Consider the following 21,202-nt stretch of genomic DNA (forward strand, 5'->3'; position numbering starts at 1 on the left):
GCTGGCACAGGACTGGGCAGTGTTTCGTTCTGTTGTACACAGAGTTGCTGTGAGTCAGAGCTGACTCAATAGCACCTAACAACAGCAACAACAACAACAAATAAAAACATCCATATATAGTATAGGGGTTCTGGTGGCAGAGTGCCTAAGGCATTTGACTGCTAACCAGATGGTTGGTAGTTCAAACCCACCAGCCACTTCATGGAGGGAAGACTGGGCCATCTACTTCCAAAAAGATTTACTGCCTGGAAACCCAAAGGGGGTTGCTATGAGTAGGAATTGACTTGATGGCAGTGGTTTGGGTTTTGGTATATGCAGTGTAGAGCTAACAACTGGAGATCTTGGATCGAATAGGAGAAAAGTGTGGAACAAAATTAAAAAAAACAAAACATGAAAAAGAGCAAGCTTATGTGTCAGATAGGGACTGGTGAAACCCCGAAGATTATGTTCCTAGTCACCCTTTAGGCCTGGAATTGGACTCACTCCTGTGGCTAACTTTTGGCTAAACAATAGACAGGTCTATGAGTTGAACAACTACACGAGGGAGATGTACTCCTTAGAACAATCAACCATGGCAGATCAGAAGGGCAGCATTCACATGAGGAGAAAGCCAGGGAGGCAGGAATGAATAAGCAAGAAGGACGGTGGGACAGGGTCATCACAGGGAGGAAGTGGGAAGACAGCTGTTACATTGTGGGGATTGTAATCAGCGTCACAAGCAAAATATGAATGAACTGTTGAATGTAAAATTAATCTGCTTTGTAAAATTTCACCCAAATCACAACCTACCTGCTGCCATTGAGTCCATTCTACTTACAGCAACCCCCCTCATCTTCCTCCCACAGGGCAGCTGGTGGGTTTGAACTGCTGCCTTTCTGGTTAGCACCCAAATGCCTTACCCATTCTGCTACCAGAGTTCCTTAAATGACAATAAAAGTTATTCATTGTTGTTGTTGTTTTAAAAAAAGACCATGATGCTGAGTATACAAGACAACAGTGGTCTATGTTCAGAGGATTATATTTGATAAAGCAGAGATTTCCATTCCAAATAAATTCAACAAGACAAATTCCACTTCTCAAATGGATGTATTGCCTGGAAAATTTCACTTAGTTGGAACAATTTATTTCCTGGTGATATTGGGTCTATGAGAATTACTGTTAAGATGTAGCTTTTAGGAAATGCCTGAAGGACAGTATGTAATATTCATAATACTTTGTATTGTACACAGCACTAATGTATTTTCTTTGGTCTTTTTTTTTTTTTTTTTTTTTAAACTACTTGCTTATACCAATACCAGTTGTGTGGAGCCAACCCCAACTCATGGTGACCCCATGTGTGTCAGATTCTCACTTCATAGTCTCTCCCACTTCCAACCCCTCATCTGTTTTGTATGTGTGGATCCCTTAAAAAAAAAAGGAGTGGAGACATTGGTGTTTCAGTGGTAGAACTCTTGCCATCCATGTGAGTGACCTGGGTTCTATTCCTAGCCAAGGCACCTGATGCGTAGCCAACACTCCTCTGTCAGCAGAGGCCTATGCTCTGATGCTGAATAGGTGTCAGTGGAACTTCCAGACCAAGACGGGCTAGAAAGAAAGGCCTGGTGACCTACTTTAAAAAAAAAACAAAAACAAAAAAACAGCCAATGAAAACCTTGTAAATCACAACGTTCCAACAGTCCAATCCACAACCAATCACAGAATGGCACAGGACCAGGCCGAGTTTCGTTCTGTTGCCAAGGCCAACTTCATGACAGCTAACAACTAAGGCACAAGCTTTCTTAAGGTTCCCCTTCCTTCCTTTCTCTTTTTTCCCTTCCTTCCCTCTCTTCCTCCCTCCTTCCTTCCTTCCTTTCCATGATCACCTACTGCGTTTCCTCTGTGAGCCTCACGCCATCTGGAGGTTGAGGACACTGCACCTAATAAGACACAGTCCTTGCCCTTGTGGCACTAACATTCTAGTCTACACAGTTTCCTGCCTAGCTCAATTCTTAACTATAGTCCTCTGTCTTGAATAGACATCCTTGAAGAAGTTAGATTTCATAACTCTATCAACCTTCTGGGGGCATTGCTTGAGTCTGCCTAAGGCATTTGACTGCTAACCAGAGACTGGTGGTTCAAACCCACCAGCCACTCCTCAGAAGGAAGATTGGGCAATCTACTTCTATAGTGATACTGCTTCAGAAACCCAAGGAGGGGCCACTATGAGTTGGATCCTACTCAATGGCAGTGAGTTTGGTTTGGTTTTGACCTGTGAAACAAGCAACATGAATAATTTTCCTTTATAAACGTACCTCAAGGACATGTACCTATAGTACAAGTTTCCTGTGCGTGGTTCCAAGCAGTTCAAGATGTATGTGATATAGAGATGAGAAAATCACCCTCACAGGATAGACATGGAAACAGGTTTGAACAAATCAAGTGACAGATCTCTGCAAGATTGTCAACTGGTGGATACTTGTCAAGCGGTATCCCACAGGAGTCACAGGACGTAATTTTTTGTCAACAACTTGGCTAAGTGGATATTATAAATAATTCAACATACATCTGAGTGGCTGCAACTTGAAGCAAAAATGGCTTTTAAAACTACCTTTACAGCTTTTCCTGCTGACAACAGTGGGACGAAGGTGATGAATGTTCCCAAAGCGATAGGTCCTTCCACACGAGGTAAGAGGATTTTGCTGATGTTTAAACACGTGGAGCCCAGCTGCTGTCTAAGATGTCATTTATTCAGAGATGCTAGCATTTTGAACTTAGAGGAAAGAAGAAGAAAAATGGTCTCAGAGATGAAGCCATGCCACAACTCCATAATTTTGGGTTTATGATTTTAAAAAATAAAACATTAAGGTTAAAATGATCCCTAAAAAAAATCAATAGTGATGGAATGATTTGGAAAAGCATAGTGAGAATGGTTACATGACTTAAAGAATGTAATCATTGAATTGTATGTGTAGAAATTGTTTTATCATATGTAGTTCCACCACAATAACCAAAAAGAAGTAAACCTGAAAATGTACTCTGGGCGTTTCTGTTGTTACTTGATAGCCTCTCAGCTCCAAACCAAATCCATTCTTCAGTGCCCTGCCTGTGGTGCTGGAGCTGGACCCTGTGAACATTTCTCCTCTGCCAGTTGGTATAACGTTGAGTGTTATGGAGGGTGCTGCAGGTACACTGCATGAGAAGGTGGCTTCTTGGTGTTCTGGTGTGCTTTCCTCTCCTCTTGGGCCTGCAGCGTTCAGCCAGCATGCAGGGTACCCTATGGCCCTCACCCCCAGTAAGTTCAGCAGCATCTTCACCATAGGTATCCAGCAAGTCCCCCAGAGCCCCAGCCAGCTGCCCAGCAAGTTCCACCAGCATCCCAGAAGGCACTGGGAAGTTTCATCAGCACCCTATCTAGTAGTTTTCTGCTTGCTAACCTCACCATGCAGCAGCTCCCATACCCTCTCCAATGAGTTCTCAATATCAGTCTCATGGGGAGAAGGCTCTTCCAAATGTGCTCATTCCCTGGGTAGTCCACCTCATTCTTATGCTCCTGTGTGACTATTCCTATAATTTGGAGAGTTCTCTTAACTTAGTAGTTCATCCTCTGTTTGTTGTTAGTTGCACTTGAGTCAGTTCTGACTCATGGTTAACAGTGTGTGCAGAGTAGAACTGTGCTCACAGGGCCTCTAATGGCTTTGAAAGTAGGTCACCAGGCCTTTAACCCAAGATGACTCTGAGTGGACTCAAACCACCAACCTTCCAGTTAGCAGCTGAGCACATGAACTGTTGGCACCAGCCAAGGGCTCCCAAGAGCCACACCACACTTTACAATGGTTTTTCCCAATTTGTGGCCTGGCGATCATATCAGAATCCTCTGGGGTGGTTGTTAAAAGTGCAGATTACTGAGTCCCATCTTAGACCAACTGAATCAGAATCCCCTGTAGAGGGTCTAGAAACCTGTGTTTTTTACAAGACTCCTTAAATTTGAGAAACACTGCCTTAAGATGGTAAGTAGGAATTTGTTATGTGCTGTCGAGTTGGACCTGACTCATAATGACCCCTCCTTGGGTTTCCGAGGCAGTATCTCCATGGAAGTAGATTGCCCAACCTTCCTTCTGAGGAGTGGCTGGTGAGTTTGAACCTCCAGCCTTCTGGTTAGCAGTCAAGTGCCTTAGGCAATAGAATGCCTTAAAAAAAAAACTTTGTCATGTGTCATGTAGTCAATTTGGACTCATAGCAACCCTACAGAACAGAGTAGAACTGCTTCACAGGGTTTCCAAGGCTGTAATATTTATGGAAGCAGAAAGCAGTCTACCACATCTTTCTCCTGCAGAGCAGCTGGTGGGTTTAAACTGCTGACCTTTCACTTAATTGCTGAAGGTAATTAAAAAACAGTTGCAGCAGTACATGGACAGGGAATTGCCAAAAATTCAAGCCTGATTCAGAAAAGGATGTAGAATGAGGGATATCTTTGCTGATGTCATATGGATGTTGGCTGAAAGCAGAGAATACCAGAAAGATGTTGCCCTGCATTTTATTGACCACACAAAGGCATTCAGCTGTGTTGGATCACAACAAATTATGGATAACATCGTGAAGAATGTGAGTTCCAGAACACTTGGTGCTCATGTGGAACCTGTACATAGACTAAAAGGCAGTCATTCAAATAGAACATGGGGGTATAGTGTATTGTGAAATCAGAAAACATGTTCATCGAGATTGTGTTCTTTCACCATACTTACTCAATCTGAATCCAATGAGATGGATTGACACAGTGGGTGCAACAACGGGCTCAAGCATAGCCACAGTTGTGAGGATGGGACCTTGTCAGAACTGACTTGATGGCACCTAAAAACAGCAATAACATTCAATCTGTCCGAGAAAATAGCCTGAGAAGTTAGACTGTATTAAGAACAAATGTGACATCAAGACTGGAGGAAGACTTATTAATAACATGAGCTAGGAAAATGATACAACCTTGCTTGCTGAAAGTGAAAAGGGCTTGACACACTCACTGATGAAATAAGTGTGGATTACATCTCAGTGTAAAACAGAAATCCTCAAAACTGGGCCAATAAGCAATATTCATAAATGGAGAAAAGATAGATGTTTATTTCACTTGTATCCACAATCAACACCCACAGAAGCAGCACTCTTAGTATTAAATGCATTAAATAGCATAACCTCTTTAAAGAGTTAAAAAAAAAAACAAAGAATAAAATAAGTCACTCAAAGACTAAGGTGCATCTGACCCAAGTCATGGGGTTTTTTTTTCAATTTTTATTGTAATTTGGGTGAAAGTTTACAGAGCAAAATCATTTTCCATACAGCAGTTCATACACATTTTGTCTCATGATGTTGACTGCAATTCCCCACAATGTAACAGCTCTCTTCCCACTTCCTCCCCGTAGTTACCTCCTCCCTGTGTCCTTCCCTCCCATGCACTTCTGTCCCCTGAGCTGTCTCCCTGTGCAGACACTGCCCTTCTGCTCTCCCATGACTGATCGCTCCAGGTAGTGCATCTGTTGTTGTTATGTGCCGTCGAGTTGTCTCTGCCTCATAAGAACCTCATGTACAACAGGACGAAACACCACTCGGTCCTACACCAGCCTCATGATCCCTACTGTATCTGAGCCCATCGCTGCAGCTACTACATCAATCCATCTTGGTGAGGGCCTTCTCCTTTTTCACTGACCCTCCACTTTACCAAACATAACATCCTTCTCCAGAGAATGGTCCCTTCTGACAACATGACCAAAGTAGGTGAGACAATGTCTGGCCATTCTTGCTTCCAAGGAGCATTCTGGCTGCACTTCTTCCAGGACAGATTTGTTAGTTCTTTTAACAGCCCATGGTACTTCCGACATTCTTTGCCAACACACTCAAAATCATCAACTCTTCTTTGGTCTTCCTTATTCACTGTCCAGCACTCACACGCATATGAGGCAATTGAAAATACCATGGCTTGTGTTAGGTGCATCTTTTAGGCTTCAAGGAGACAGCTTTGCTCTACATTACTTGAAAGAGGTCTTTTGCAACAGATTTGTCCAATGGAATACATCTTTTGATCTTGACTGCTGCTTCCATTGGCATTGATTATAAAACCAAGCAATATGAAGTCTTTGACAACTTCAATCTTTTCTCAATTTATCATGATGCTATTGGTCTGGCTGTGAGGATTTTTTTCTCTATATTGAGGTGTAATCAATATTGTAATATTATAATTCAGTATGTAGACTGTAATCTTTAATCTTCATCAGTAGGTGCTTCAAATCATCCTCACTTTCAGCAAGCAAATTTGTGTCATCTGCATATCATAGGTTGTTAATGAGAGTTCCTTCAACCCTGATGCCACATTCTTTTTCATATAGTCCAGATTCTCAGATTATTCGCTCAGCATACAGATTGAATAAGTATGGTGAAAGGATACAACCTGATGTACTCCTTTCCTGATTTTATACCATGCAGTATCTCCTTAGGCTGTTTGAAACACAGCCTCCTGATCTATGTACAGGTTCCTCATGAGTACAATCGAATGTTCTGGAATTCCCATTCTTCTCAATGTTATCTATAATTTGTTATGATCCACACAATCGAATGCCTTTGTATAGTCCATAAAACACAAGTAAACATCTTTCTGGTATTCTTTGCTTTGAGCCAAGATCCATCTGACATTGGCTGTGATATCCCTCACTCCATTCCTTTCTGAATCTAGCTTGCATTTCTGGAAGTTTTCTGTCAATATACTGCTGCAACCATTTTTCAGTTATCTTCAGCAAGATTTTACTTGCATGTGATATCATTGATAATGTTTGATAATTTCCATATTCTATGGGATCACCTTTCTTAGGAATGGGTACAAATATGGATCTCTTCCAGTCAGTGGCCAGGTAACTGTCTTCCAAATCTCTTGGGATAGCCAAGTGAGTACTTCCAGTGGGGCATCCATTGATTGAAACATCTCAATGGGTATCACGTCAATTCCTGGAGCCTTGTTTTTCACCAGTTTCTTCAGTGTGGCCTCAACTTCTTCCTTCAACACCACTGGTTCTTGATCATGTACCACCTCCTGGAATGGACGATCATCTACCAATTCTTTTTGGTATATTGACTCTGTGTATTCCATCCATCTTCTTTTGATGTTTCCTGAATCATTCAACATATTGCCTACGGAATCTTTCAATATTGCAATTTAAGGCTTTTTTTTTTTCCTCAGCTCTTTCAGCTTGAGAAATTCTGAGTGTATTCTTTCCTTTTCTTTTTCTAACTCCAAGTTTTTGCACATTTCATTATAATAATTGACTTTGTCTTCTCAAGCTGCTCTTTGAAATCTGTTCAGCTCTTTCATCTTGTTGATTCTTCCATTTGCTTTAGCTACTCTCTATTGAAGGGCAAGTTTCAGAGTCTCATCTGAAATCCATTTTGGTCCTTTCTTCCTTTCCCATCTTTTGTGTGTGTGTGTGTCTGTGTGTGCATGTGCGTGCATGTGCGTGCGCGCTTTGGGTGCAAATTTACAGAGCAGAATTTGTTTTACATTCAACGATTCATGTACATTTGTTTTTCACTTCCTGATTACCTTCCCCAACCCTAACCTACTCTCCTCCTCTCTCTTCCCAGTGACCCCCTCATCCCTGTGCCCTTCTTAGTCCTGCACTCCTGTCTGTCCAGCTTTTCCTTCATGTGAATGCTGCCCCTCTGATGCTCCATGGGCAATTGTTCCAAGGGGTGTATCTCTGTAGAGCAGATGGGTGCATCGCCCTGGGCTGAGTGTTCTGCATGTAAGTCTTATTACTGTTGGGCTGAAAGCGAGCCCTTAGGAGTGAGTTTTATCCCAGGCCTGAAGTGTATCCCCGGGCTATAATCTTGGGAGTCTTACCAGACTCCACCTGACCAGTAATTCTGGTCATTTTTGTGTTTTTCAATTTTGTTCCACATTTTTCTCCCACTCTATCCAGTATCTCCAGTTTTGATCCCTTCTTGAGTGGTTGGCATTGGTAGCTGGGCTCCACTAGTTCTGGTGATCTTGAGGCCCATCATATCGTAGGGTTGATTGTTTCCAAGTTCCCTTGGTTTTCTTCACTCTTCTTTAATTCAGACGAGAGGAGACCATCAGCTGCATCTTAGGTGACTGCTTGAAAGCTTTTAAGATCCCAATTGCTACTCACCAAAGTAGGTTGTAGAACTGCCTTTCCTGTCTTTTTAATGACCTTTTTTTTTTGTGTGTGGATCACGTTCTTGATGTCATCCCACAATTCCTCTGATTTTTGGTCATTGGAGTTCAATGCATCAAATCTATTCTTTAAATTGTCTCTAAATTCAGGAGGGATATAATCAAGGTCATATTTTAGCTCCTGTGGACTTTTTGTTAACCGTCTTCAGTTTCAATTTGAACTTACATATGACCATTGATGGTCTGTTCCACAATTAGCTCCTAGTTTTGTTTTGGCTGAAGATATTGAGCTTCTCCATTGCCTTTTGCCACGGATATAGTCAATGTGATTCCTATGTACTCCATCTGGCAAAGTCCACATGTATAGTTGCTGCTTGTGTTGTTGAAAAGAAGTATTTGTGATAAATAAGTCATTGGTCTTGCAAAATTCTATCATGCAATCTCCAGCGTTATTTCTATCACCAAGGCCATATTTCTCAACTTACTTGTGATTCTTCTTTGTTTCCAACTTTTGCATTCCAATCTCCAGTGATAATTAACACATCCTGTTGCCAGTTTGGTCAATTTCAGACTGCAGAAGTTGGTAAAAATCTTCAATTTCCTCCTCTTTGGCTTTGGTGGTTGGTGTGTAATGCAACACAACACAAGCACTGTCATGGAGTCGGATCCGACTCATAGTGACCCCTCCTTGGGTTTCAAAGGCAGTATCACTACGGAAGTAGATTGCCCAACCTTCCTTCCAAGAAGTGGCTGATGGGTTTGAAACGCCAGCCTTCTGATTAGCAGTCAAATGTCTTAGGCACTATGCCACCAGAGTTGGTGTGTAAATTTAAATAATTGTAGTATTAACTGGTCTTCCTCATATGCGTATGGATATTATCCTATCACTGATAGCATTGTACTTCAGGATAGATCTTGATACATTCTTTGTGATGATGAATGCCATGCCATTCTTCATCAATCTGTCATTCCCAGCATAGTAGATCATATGATCGTCTGACTCAAATGGTCAAAACCAGTCCATTTCAGCTCCCTGATGCCTAGGATATCAATATTTATGCATTCCATTTCATTTTTGACAACATCCAATTTTTCTAAATTCATACTTTGTACATTTCAATTATTAATGGATACTTACAGCTGTGTCTTCTCCTCCTGAGTCCTGCCACATTAACAAATGGGGGTCCCGAAAGCTTTACTCTATTCACATCACTAAGGTCGGCTCTACTCTGAGGAAGCTGCTCTTCTCCAGTAGTATTTTGAGTGCCTTCCGACCTGAGGGGCTCATCTTTCAGCACTATATTGGACAATGTTTCAGGGCTATTCATCAAGTTTTCCAGTCATATATCAGACAGTGTTTCACTGCTGTTCATAAGGTTTTCACTGGCCAATTCTTTGAGAAGTGGATGGCCTCTTCCTTCTTCCGAGTCTTTCTTAGTCTGGAAGCTCTGCTGAAACCTGTCCACCATGGGTAACCCTGCTGGCATTTGAAACACTAGTGGCATGGCCTCCAGCCTCACAACAACACTGCAGCCACCACAGTACAACTGACAGATAAGTTTGTCTCCCTTAGCTGTCCCAAGCTGCTCTGCTCATTTCCTGGTCTCCCGCGCCCTGCTCACTTGCCTGGCCTGCTCCCGGGGCACTCCACACATGCAAACACCCACCTTCCACTGGCCCCAGGCTGGCTTACTGCTGCCTTGCAAGCATCCGCCTTCTGCTGGTCCTGGGTCATCAGGCAGTATATCTATTTGATGTAAACGTTCACCCCATATGCCTATCTATTGTTTAGCTGGAAGCCACAAGATGAGTTCAATTTCAGACCTGAAGGGTAGCTAGGGGCCATAGTATCAGGGGTCTCACTAGGCTCTATCAGACTAACAAACCTGGTCCTTTTTTTTTCTTCTTTTTTTTAAATGATTTTGAGTTTTGTTCCACATTGTTCTCCCACTCTATCCAGGATCTCCTGCACTGATCCCTCTCTGAGTGGCTGACAGTGGTAACCAGGCACCATCTACTTCTTCCTGTCTTATAGTCAAATAGGCTGAGGATCACATGGTCTACCAGTCCCTTGGACTAATTGTTTCCATGTGTCTTTGTTTTTCTTCATTCTTCTTTGCTCTGGATGAGCAGAGGACCCATCGTTGCATCTAGATGGCCACTTGCAAGCTTTTAAGCTCCCAGTCACTACTCACCAAAGTCGGCTGTAAAACAATGTTTTTGTGTAGTATGTTATGCCAATTAAGCTTGATGTCCTCTGCAACCAAGTCATGGTATTTTAAATCACCTCATATGTATATGAAAGCTCAACAATGAGTAAGGAAGACTGTAGAAGAATTGAAGCATTTGAATTATGGTGTTGGTGAAGAATATTGCCTATATCATGAAACTGCAGAAGAATGAACAAATCTGTGCTAGAAGAATTACAGCCAGGATGCTCCTTAGAAGCAAGGAGGGCAGAGACCTTGTCTCACATACTTTGGATATGGTTCAGGAGGGACTAGTCCATGGAGAAAGACTTCATGCTTGATCAATGAAAAAGAGGAAAACCCTAAATGACATGGAGTGACACAGTGGTTGTAACAATGGGCTCAAACATAGCAACACTTATGAGGATGGCAAAGGAACTGGCGGTGTTTCATTCTGTTATGCATAGGGCTGCTAAACCTACATACATACTTACATACTTTGTGCCAGGCACCAAAAAAAAAAAAAATCCAAACCCACTGCCACTGAGTCATTTTCAATTCATAGCGACCCTATAGGATAGAGCAGAACCATAAGGTTTCCACAGCAGTAAATCTTTACAGAAGCAGACTTCCTCAACTTTCTCCCACAGAACGGCTGGTGGATTTGAACCACCGACCTTTTGGTTAACAGTTGAATTTCTTAACCATAGTTCCACACAGTGCCGGGAAAAATATAACAATGAAGTAAGGAAAATCCTTACCTTAAAGTTGCTAAAGAGCTCTGGTGGTGCAGTGCCTGAGGCACTTGACTACTAGCCAGAAGGTTGGCAGCAGTCAAACCTACCAGCTGTTCTGAGAGAAGATGGGGCAATCTACTTCTGTAAAGATTTGCTGCCTGGAAAACCCAAAGGGGGTCACTATGAGTCAGAATCAGCTGGATGGCAGTGAGTTTGTTTTTGTTTTGTAGAGTTGCTAATAGTTGCTAACAGCACTAAATCGGTGCCTTGCCAATGTAAAGTAATAAGCTTACTGTGTAGGCTTTCACAGATCCTATCTGTTAACTCTCAACCAACTAGGCTTTTAGGCATTATTCTTCTCCTCTTTCCTATAATAAGATTGCAGCCCAGAGAAGTTGCCTAAGGTAGAGCTGAAAAGACACTAAGCCAAGATTCAGCCCACTGCTTTCTAAGTTCAATGTTCTTTTTGAGAGATGAAGAAAAAAAAGAGAGAGAGAGGGAAAAAAAAAATCCCCTGCCACCGGGTTGATTCCACTTCATAGTGATCCTATAGGACAGAGTAGAACATCCCCATATGGTTTCCACAGCAGTAAATCTTTACGGAAGCAGACTGCCCCAGCTTTCTCCCACGGAGCAGCTGGTGGGTTCCAATGGCCGATCTTTTGGTTAGCAGCCAAATGAATACTTTAGCCACGGCACCACCAGAAACTCTTTTCAAACAGTAAAGAAGTAATTTCAGAGGAATGTCTGCTTTCGCTCAACTCAGTAGAATTGCTTCAGATTCTAGAACATTTTCAACACATAAAGTCTGTCGCTGCAATGCTACTAGCTTTGAGTTTGTTTTGATAGTGACGGACAGTCCCTCTGAGTCCTTGGTCGTCTTCTAAGAAAGAGTGACAGTGTTGGAACTTCATTTCCCAGAAAGCCTTGCGGCCACAGTCGACGCGAGACATGACGGGTACCTAGCCCCTCTCTCCTCTTCCCTGGGGCGGCCCGCCAGCAGCTGGCCACGCCATATCCTGACGTCAAGGCGCGTGGCATCCTGGAATGTGTAGTCCGGCCCGACCTCGGACGCCCCCTCGGATGAATGGGGGAAGCGCTGACTGGGAACTACAGCTCCGCCGCTGGCTGTGTCGGTGCCGGCCGCGGGGGAAGAGGAGGCCGCCGCGGGTCCCGCCGAGGGCAGCGCGCCAGGTGATCGGCGATGCTTGGTGCTTCAGCCGTAGGAGCAGCCCGGCTTCTTGGGGTCCCGGTCTAGGCGATCGCTTCCCTGGCGTGCTCGCTGCCCGGCCCTGGCCATGCGCCCGGCCTTCGCGGTGGGCCTGGTGTTCGCAGGCTGCTGCAGCAATGTGATCTTCCTGGAACTCTTGGTGCGGTGAGTGGTCGGTCCTCCACGGGCGGGGTGGGCAGCCTGCGACCCTGCGGAGTAGTGTTTCGTAACCCTGCGCAGCCAGTGGCGTCGCTAGAGTTGATGTCACCCAGTGCTATAATTCATGGTGTAACACCCCCCCACACACACACACACACACCCAAACCCCCATGGACTTCCTTTGGTACGAGGCCATGAAGAATCCTTCCTAATGCTTATTACCAATTTTAATCATAGAATAATATGTGATAAATATAGTTGCAAATTGCTCAAGTGTAGTATTTTTTAGGTTACTGCGGGTGAATTCTAACAAAATTGTTATATCATTCTACATTGAATTACAACATCATTAGTAACAGTGGAAGTCTTTTTTTTTCATTTTTCCTCCTTATTGGGAGCTCTGGTGGCATAGTGACTAAAGCACTGGGCTGCTAACCAGAAGGCTGGCAGTTCAAACCCACCAGCCACTCCTGGAAGGAAGATGGGGCAATCTACTTCCGTAGTAATCCCATCTCGGAAACCCAAGGAGGGGTCGCTATGAGTCGGGATCCGACTCGATCGCAGTGAGTTTGGAGTTTTGGGTCCCCCCCCCCAATTACTACTTCATTCTCAAAAAAATTATTGAGATGGGTTCACAAATACTATTTACCACAGTATTGCAGCTAAAACACAGAAAATTTGAAAGGATCAGCCGCTATAAAACACTGGCATCGAGGAAGACAACCGCGTGTTCTTATAGAGTGCAGAGAAAACCACGTGATTGGGAGGGTCGTTGTCATTGGGTAATGACAACAACTCCGAATAGCGTTCCTCCCAGAAAAAAACAAACTCATTGGACTCAGAGCGACCCCCTTTGGGTTTCCGAGATGGTAAATCTTTATGGAAGTAGGTTGCCCGGTCTGCCTTCAGCTCAAAAAGTGAATCAGCTTGGAGTTTTAGCCTTGTAGGCAGAGGCAGATTACCCAATAAGCAAAGTAAGTGTGACCTTACTTGTGCTTACCAATCTGTAATGAAGTTTTTCATATGGTGATAAACGTCAAATGTTCACTACAGATTAGTAAGTAAGCACAAGTAAGCCCCTGCTTACCTTGCTCATTGGGTAATCTGACACTGCTTATAGGTATATTGATACATGTAAACTGTGCTTATGAAAAATGTTTGTGTTGTAACTAATGACAGTGATATTTTTATAAGAAATCATAAATTTCTGCTGAAACTCTGCACAAAAATTTTATAGCCAATCATTTTGGTGTCACCCCCTCTGACAGTGTCATCTGGTGTGGTCTGCACTGTGCACTCCCTAGTGACACCCCTGGGTGCACTGCCGGCTGTCCTGCCTAGCAGCTTCTCGGCATCCCAGAGGGGAACGAACACCCAGAGCATTGCTGGCATTACCCCCTTTCATGCTGGAGGGGATTGGAGCCTTGAGAGGTTTTCAGTGACTGGCCCATGGTCAGCAGGGAGCTAGGGGTAGAACCCAGCGTTCTCCAAATTACTCTCCCTCCCTTCCCTTCCTTTCCCATGCCAGTTCTGTTCTCCGTCATTGCTGACACTACATCGTTGACTTGCACAAAGCTTTTTGACTTAGAAGGCAGTGTAATTTTTGTATGTACTGCAAACAAAATTGTATTTATATTAAACTTCTACCCTGTCACCTTTGGTTTATTGGCTTCAGAGATGGATATGAGTCCACTGCCCTAACATACATCTCAATGAGTGGTGGTTGTTGTTATGTGCCGTCGAGTCAGACCTGACTCATAGCGAGCCCTCCTTGGGTTTCCGAGGCACTATCACTACGGAAGTAGATTGCCCCATCTTCCTTCTGAGGAGTGGCTTGTGGGTTTGAACTGCCAGCCTTCTAGTTAGCAGTCAAGTGCCTTAGGCACTATGCTACCAGAGAGGATTCTTATGTAGAAGGTTGGGCCTCATGGCCCGAGATACCACTTGTGGTCTTTAGCATGCATTTTCAGGTGTAACTTTGTCAATGGAGAATGGCTATGGCACTTTCCCAAAGGGTAACTAGGTTGGCTTTCTTGAGGGAGCAGGCAGAGTGTTGAATGCAAGTGTACAGAGTTGTCTGGTTAAAAGCTGTTACAGACAGACAACAGCTGGAGTAGGAAAGAGCCAGACTGAAAGCTCAGAGTGAGGAATTAACAGCCTTGGCTTTGTCACTCCCTGGCTCGGTGATGTTTTCCAGTCACTTCTCCTGCTGTGAAATATTGTCTGGTGCCTTATTTCTGAATCCATGCAGTATCTCCATTGACGGAACAGCCCTGTGCAGAAGACAGGACGAGTATCATAACTGCTGTTTTACTGAAAGTGAAACTGACACCCAAAGAAGTTACGTGGCTTTTTAAGACTATTTTACTACTAAGTGGCAGAGCCAGCAACAGACTCCAAGAAGTCTAAACTGCTAGTCCAACTGCTTTTCAACCTCCCTATTACTTTCAGAACTTGAGCAGCCTGTAGAGTTTAGTCACCCTATTCTTCACAGGATGACTACTAGAAATGTATTTTTATCTTCATGATACCATTGATTGAATCATTCAGAAGCAACCAGCTTACTAACGATAAACTAGGTGGGGTTACTTTTTTTTTTTTTTCCCATACAGCAGTTCACATATACTTTATCTCATGTCATTGGCCACAGTTTACCACAATGCAACAGCTCCCCTCCCACTTCCTCCCCATAGTTACCTCTTCCCAGTGTCCATCCCTCCATACACTCCTGCCCCCTGAGCTGTCCCCCTGTGCATAAGCAGCCCTTCTTTCTCCCATGATTGTTCTCTCCAAGGAGTGTATCATATGCCTGTATTTTGTTTGGCTGGAAACCACAGGTGTGGGTTCAATTCCAGACCTGAAGGGCAGCTAGGGGCCATAGTCTCAGTGCTTTCACCAGGCTCTATCGGACCAGCAAACCTGGTTCCCACCTTTTTTTTATCCTCCAAATGATTTTGAGTTTTGTTCCACATTGTTTTCCCTCTCTATCAAGGATCTCCTACATAGATCCCCTTCCAAGTGGATGACAGTGGTAGCCGGGCACCATCTAGTTCTTCTGGTCTCATAGTTGTATAGGCTGCAGATCAGATGGTGTACCAGTTGCTAGGACTAATTGTTTCCATGAATTTTGGTTTTCTTCATTCTTCTTTGCTCTGGACGAGGAGAGACCCATTGTTGCATCTACATGGCAGCTTGCCAGCTTTTAAGATCCCAGACGCTACTTGCCAAAAAAGGAGGTGGACCAATGTTTTGTATAGTATGTTATGCCAATTGAGCTTGATGTCCCCTGCGACTATGGTCTCAAGCCCGCAGGTTCAACTACTCGGTCCCTCTGGGTAGCTGGCTGTGACCAAGCAGTGACCACAACCTTGCCCTTTGTCAGCTCTACTATACACCTGGGAATTCTGATCACTCACATAAACTTATAGGACCATTGTCTGCCAACCCTATATATGTTCTTGGATGCACTCCCCATTTCATAGACATTCGGTGGGGTTACTTTTTGCTGTTACAGAGCTTTAGATTTTGGTCTGCGGAGAGTTCTAATAAAGATGTGTTGTTCTTCGGAGTAGGTGGTGAGGGCTGTGAGAATGAGGAAAAAAGGCATTCAGCTGTAAGTACACGGCATCTCCAGGGAATATCACTTTGGAAACTGGTAATTAATTTATAAAGTATCAAACAGATCTAATCAGGCCAGCGGTGGAAATGCAGGTCAGAGAATCACTCGCTCACTCACTCATTGCCATCAAGTCGATTTTGACTCGTAGATCAGAGAATGTGAGAGGGAGTTCTGATAGCATAATGCCTAAGGCACCTGACTGCTAACCAGAAGGCTGGAGGTTCAAACTCACCAGCCACTCCTCAGAAGGACTGTTGGGCAGTCTACTTACGTAGTGATTACCACCTCGGAAACCCAAGGAGGGGTCACTATGAGTCGGGTCCGACTCAACCGCAAACAACATTTGTATGAGAGCGCCATTAATTTCAGTTAAATCTTGCAAAAGCCATCAGAATATGCTAGCAACCCAAGCCTCTCTTTACTAGTTGTGGGTCTTTGACTCAGTTGCTTGGTCTTCCTGAGTTTGTTCTCAAAACTGTAAAAGGGAGTGATGACTCTCCCCGGCTTCCAGGGTTTGAAAGGATTCAGTGAGATGCATGCGCGAAGCCAAAGCACAGTCATGGCCGCTTCCCCTTCTCCCTGATGACTTTTGTTCTATACGGTTACACCTCGCTTTATGAGATCGTCCAGAAAAAAGTTGTGGATGAATCGAACTTTAATGTATGCTATATGTAAAAACAAAACTGAGACACAGCTACACCAGACCAGCTGCCTTGAGTCCATTCTGACTGACGGCAGCCCCGTGTGTGCAGAGTAGCGCTGCAGTCTGGAGAGTTTGCAAGGCTGCGGCCTTTTGGAAGCAGATCTAGGCCTTTCCTCCTTGGTACCTCTGGACAGATTTGAACCACTAACCTCCTGGTTAGTAGTTGAATATTTAACCATTTGCACCACCCAGAGACCTAAATGCAGTATCTCACTGCCATCGAGTCAGTTCTGACTCATAGCGGCCCCCACTGGGTTTCTGAGGCAGTAAATCTTTATGGAAGTAGATTGCCCTGTCTTCCTTCTGCAGGGCGGCTGATGGGTTTGAACTACCAATCTTCTAGTTAGCAGTCAAATGCCTTAGACACTGTGCTACCAGAGCGCCTTTAAAAGCATTATGTTGTTGTTATGTGCCATTGAGTCGGACCCAACTCATCACGACCCCTCCTTGGATTTCCAAGGCAGTTATCACTACAGAAGTAGATTGCCCAACCTTCCTTCTGAGGAGTGGCTGGTGGGTTTGAACTGCCAGCCTTCTGGTTAGCAGTCAAGTGCCTTAGGCACTATGCTACCAGAGTATTTAGAATGCTTTGCATAATTTGTAAACAAATCATTCCTCCTTGTTAATCTGGACCTTGGCGCATAGCACTGGGCTTGGTAGACGGTGGGAAGAGGTCCGTTTGTTGATACGAATGGCACACGGGGCTGAAGAGCAGCCTTTTCCTACTTTGCTTAGACAAGTTCTAAATTCTCATGCCACAGATCGATAAAACAAGAGATAGTTGGACCAGTGGTCTTCGAGGTTCCTTCTAGATATGGTTTTCTTGGAATTTATGACTTGATCTTGGGATATTACAGGGGAACCCACATAAGGCTTTATAGAGCAGGAACCAATTTTTATATGGGCTTCTGTAGAACCAGTGCAAGCCCTAATAACTGACCAATGGAACACTCCATCTAAATGGAAATACCAAGTGACCGGCAGGGAGAGGAGAATGGTTTTAACCATTATCCCCAAGTTGGAAAACGAATGTAGGATTTCCCTCCTGATTTTCACCCAGTGATTGGCTCCTGTGGTAAAACGCGAGGCCTGGTGTACAGCGCAGACGGGCAGTGCTGAGCAAGGGCCGTGGTCCCCACCTTCAAGAGCACACAGACTCCTGGGGAACCGGAGACAGCACACGTCAGTTAACCAGCGAGGCCAGGTGTTGGGTGCCTTACATCAGGAAGACCGTGTGGAACACACTCTTTTTCCTGTCTTAGTTTTCAACCACAGGCCTGGTGTTGAATTAAGTTAGGAAGTTTCCTAAATCTAGAATAAGAAACACAGCGGGCATACGCTATCTGATCAACTCTTTCCATTCAAAATCTTTTTTATTTTTTTTAAATTAAAATTTTGAATTCTGGTCAAAGAGAATTCAGTCTCAGCAGATGAATGGATAAACAAAGTGTGGTCTGTCCATAGGATGGAATATTATTTAACCATAAAGAGAAATGCAGTTTTGATCAAGGCTACAGCATGGAGGAACCTTGAAAACGTCATGCCGAGTAAAGTCACTCAGACACAAAAGGACAAATACTCTATGAGGCCACGTAAGTGAACTTTCTGGAACAGAGAGACGCGTAGGCACCAGCGTTCAGGAGCGGTGACCGGTGGGTTGCGAGGGGAGCTGCTGCTTCACTGAGTTACTGTTTGGGGGGCTGGGTAGGGTAGCATTTGGAAATGAAGTGCGGACGGCTGCAAAATACAGTGACTGCCTCAGTGTCACTGAGCTGCACACTTCACAACTGCTCAGATGGCAAGTGCTTTGCCATGTACACTTGACAACAATAACGTGTTTTTTGAAAAGAAGAGAGGGAATTCAAAGGAAGAGAAGCAGTTTGCAGTGAATGATTATAGTTTCTGAGGACCAAAGTTCAAGAAAATGAGAGATTTAGGGGGAAACATCCAAGGTTTTACTGGGAAATATTTTTAAAAAGAATTATTCAAGCTGTATGCTTTACAAGAAGTAGGTTTGTAGGTAGCTGTATAACAGTGTGTTCCTAAAAAAGCGGTGTAAGTGGATTACACAATAATAATAATAAATCATGTGCGTACATTAGGTAGTGCCTAAGGCACTTGACTGCTAACCAGAAGGCTGGCGGTTCAAACCCACCAGCCACTCCTTGGAAGGAAGGTTGGGCAATCTACTTCCATAGAGATACTGCCTCGGGAACCCAAGGAGGGTCGCTGTGAGCCGGGTCCGACTCCGCGGCAGTGGGCTTGGCTTGAGCTAGTTTCTTAGTGCTGCTGTAACAAACACCACAAGGCTTTAAAAAACAGAAATGTATTTCCTCACAAATGAGGATGTCAGAAGTCCAAATTCAGGGTGCCGGCTCTCAGGCTCTCAGTCTGTTGGCCCTGCAGAGGTGCCTTGTCTCTGTGCTTCTTTGCTGTGGTTCCTTGGTGGTCTTCCCACGGCACCTGCCTTCCCCAAGTCGGTGCTTCTTATCTCTGTGTCTGTGCCGCTCCTTACCGTTCACAGCTGGTTAGATTTAGGACACCCTAGGGAACTCTGGTAGCATAGTGGCTAAGGCACTTGACTGCTAACCAGAAGGCTGGCAGTTCAAACCCACCAGCCACTCCTTGGAAGGAAGATGGGGCAATCTACTTCCGTACTGATATACTGCCTTGGAAACCCAAGGAGGGGTCGCTATGAGTCGGGTCCAACTCGACGGCACATAACAACAACAACACTGATACAGCCTACTTAATACAGCAAACAGGATCGGTACCAGTATATATAAAAAGAAGCTGTTGCCCCTGAGTCAGATTGGACTCAGAGACACAATAGGACAAAGGAGAACTGCCCCATAGGATTTCTAAGCCTACAGTCTTTATAGGTTAGATTATCAGGTTTTGTCTCCTGTGGACAAGCTGGTGGGTTTGAACCACCAGCCTTTCAGTTAGCAGCCAAGCAGTTAACCACTGTGCCACCAGGGCTACTTCCCTTCATGGGCAGTAGGTGCTAAAAGAGTAGAAACAGTGCTCTTAAGGATGGCAAGCAGAGCCCTACACAAGAATGACTCGTGTCTGGGATTGTCCATGTTCATACATCACACGTGTATTCAAGAATTTGGGTACGTTGGCCTTGTTATTTAATACTCCTACCACCAACACAGAAGGGAGGCTTTAGTAAATGCCAGTATCTTAATGTGTAACACATATGTTAATATTTGACAATGCAGCTGAATCCTTGTAACCACTAGCTTCAAGTAAACGTTCTTGATCAAGATGAAACGATAGACTGAAAAACCAAAAACCAGAAAGGGAGCTGTGGTGGCGAGCTGCCGAATGTTGGTAATCTGGTGGCCGGGCAGCTTCAGGAAGGCAGGGCCTCACTCTGTGCTTCTTCCAGTGACTGGGCAGACAGTTCGAGAAAAGCATAAGCATTTCAAGTAACTGATTTTCAGAGTGCCTCAAAAGAGATGTCAGCAGGAATTTTTCTAGCAAATAAATTTGTTTCTAGCAGTCACTGTAGAAGATTCTCTAACCCTTCCACAGCGTGCCAAAGAGGTTCACCTTAATTCCCCAAACACCTGTTGAGTGCCTCCTACAGGCAGTCCTCAGCTTACAAATGAATTCTGTTCCCAAGTCTGTCTTTAAGTTGAATTTGTATGAAGTTGGAATAGTTCGGTAGGGTTCGTATCTGACATCAGTTAGTCAGATCTTTGTCTTAGTACATTGTTGTTGTTGTTATGTGTCGTCAAGTCGGACCCGACTCATAGCGACCCCTCCTTGGGTTTCCGAGGCTGTATCTTTATGGAAGTAGATTGTCCAACCTTCCTTCCAAAGAGTGACTGGTGGGTTTGAACCGCCAGCCTGCTGGTTAGCAGTCTAATGCCTTAGGCACTACGCTACCAGAGCTCCCTGTCTTCGTATATAGTATACCTTTATATGCATAAAAAACATGAAATAAACACTTCCAGATACACTAAAACATCTTTAACATAATAATACATTTATTGTAAAAACAATGTTTTGACGCATGTCACAAAGTAGCATCCACTTGTTATTATGAACCATTGTATGCACCTCAGATTTTTAGTTTGACTTTACGGGGGTTGGTGCTTAGCCACATGAGGTGGGCATCTGTAATGCAGGGACTGCCTGTGTAGTTGGACTCTGTTTAGTGTGGTGGACAGTAGAAGGCTGGGGCAGTTTCCCAATCTGGTTTTCCTTATTTCCTCCCAAGGAGTCTTTGTGGACTTTTTTTCTGAATCACTGCTCCACAGATATACTGTCTATCTATTTATGTGTCAAAAAAAAACAAACCAAACTCGCTGCCAACAAGTCGATTCCAACTCATAGCGACCCCTTTTGGGTTTCCGAGTTGGTAAATCTTTACAGAAGTAGATTGCCCATTCTTTCTTCCACAGAGTGGCTGATGGGTTTGA

The 21,202-nt window shown here is 44.1% G+C and overlaps 1 protein-coding gene across 1 annotated transcript in view; it reads left to right on the plus strand.

Moving 5' to 3' along the window:
* The first annotated feature begins 12,373 nt into the window (after positions 1-12,373).
* The window catches only part of SLC35B4 (solute carrier family 35 member B4), a 32,742-nt gene continuing 23,913 nt past the window's right edge, over positions 12,374-21,202 (plus strand). The window contains exon 1 of the mRNA XM_007952911.2: positions 12,374-12,450. Within this exon, the coding sequence (XP_007951102.1) occupies positions 12,374-12,450 (77 nt within the window). The remainder of the gene's footprint in view (positions 12,451-21,202) is intronic.

This window comes from Orycteropus afer, unplaced genomic scaffold (assembly GCF_000298275.1).
Source record: "Orycteropus afer afer isolate SDZICR_OR568_19922 unplaced genomic scaffold, OryAfe1.0 scaffold00365, whole genome shotgun sequence".
NCBI lineage: Eukaryota > Metazoa > Chordata > Mammalia > Tubulidentata > Orycteropodidae > Orycteropus > Orycteropus afer.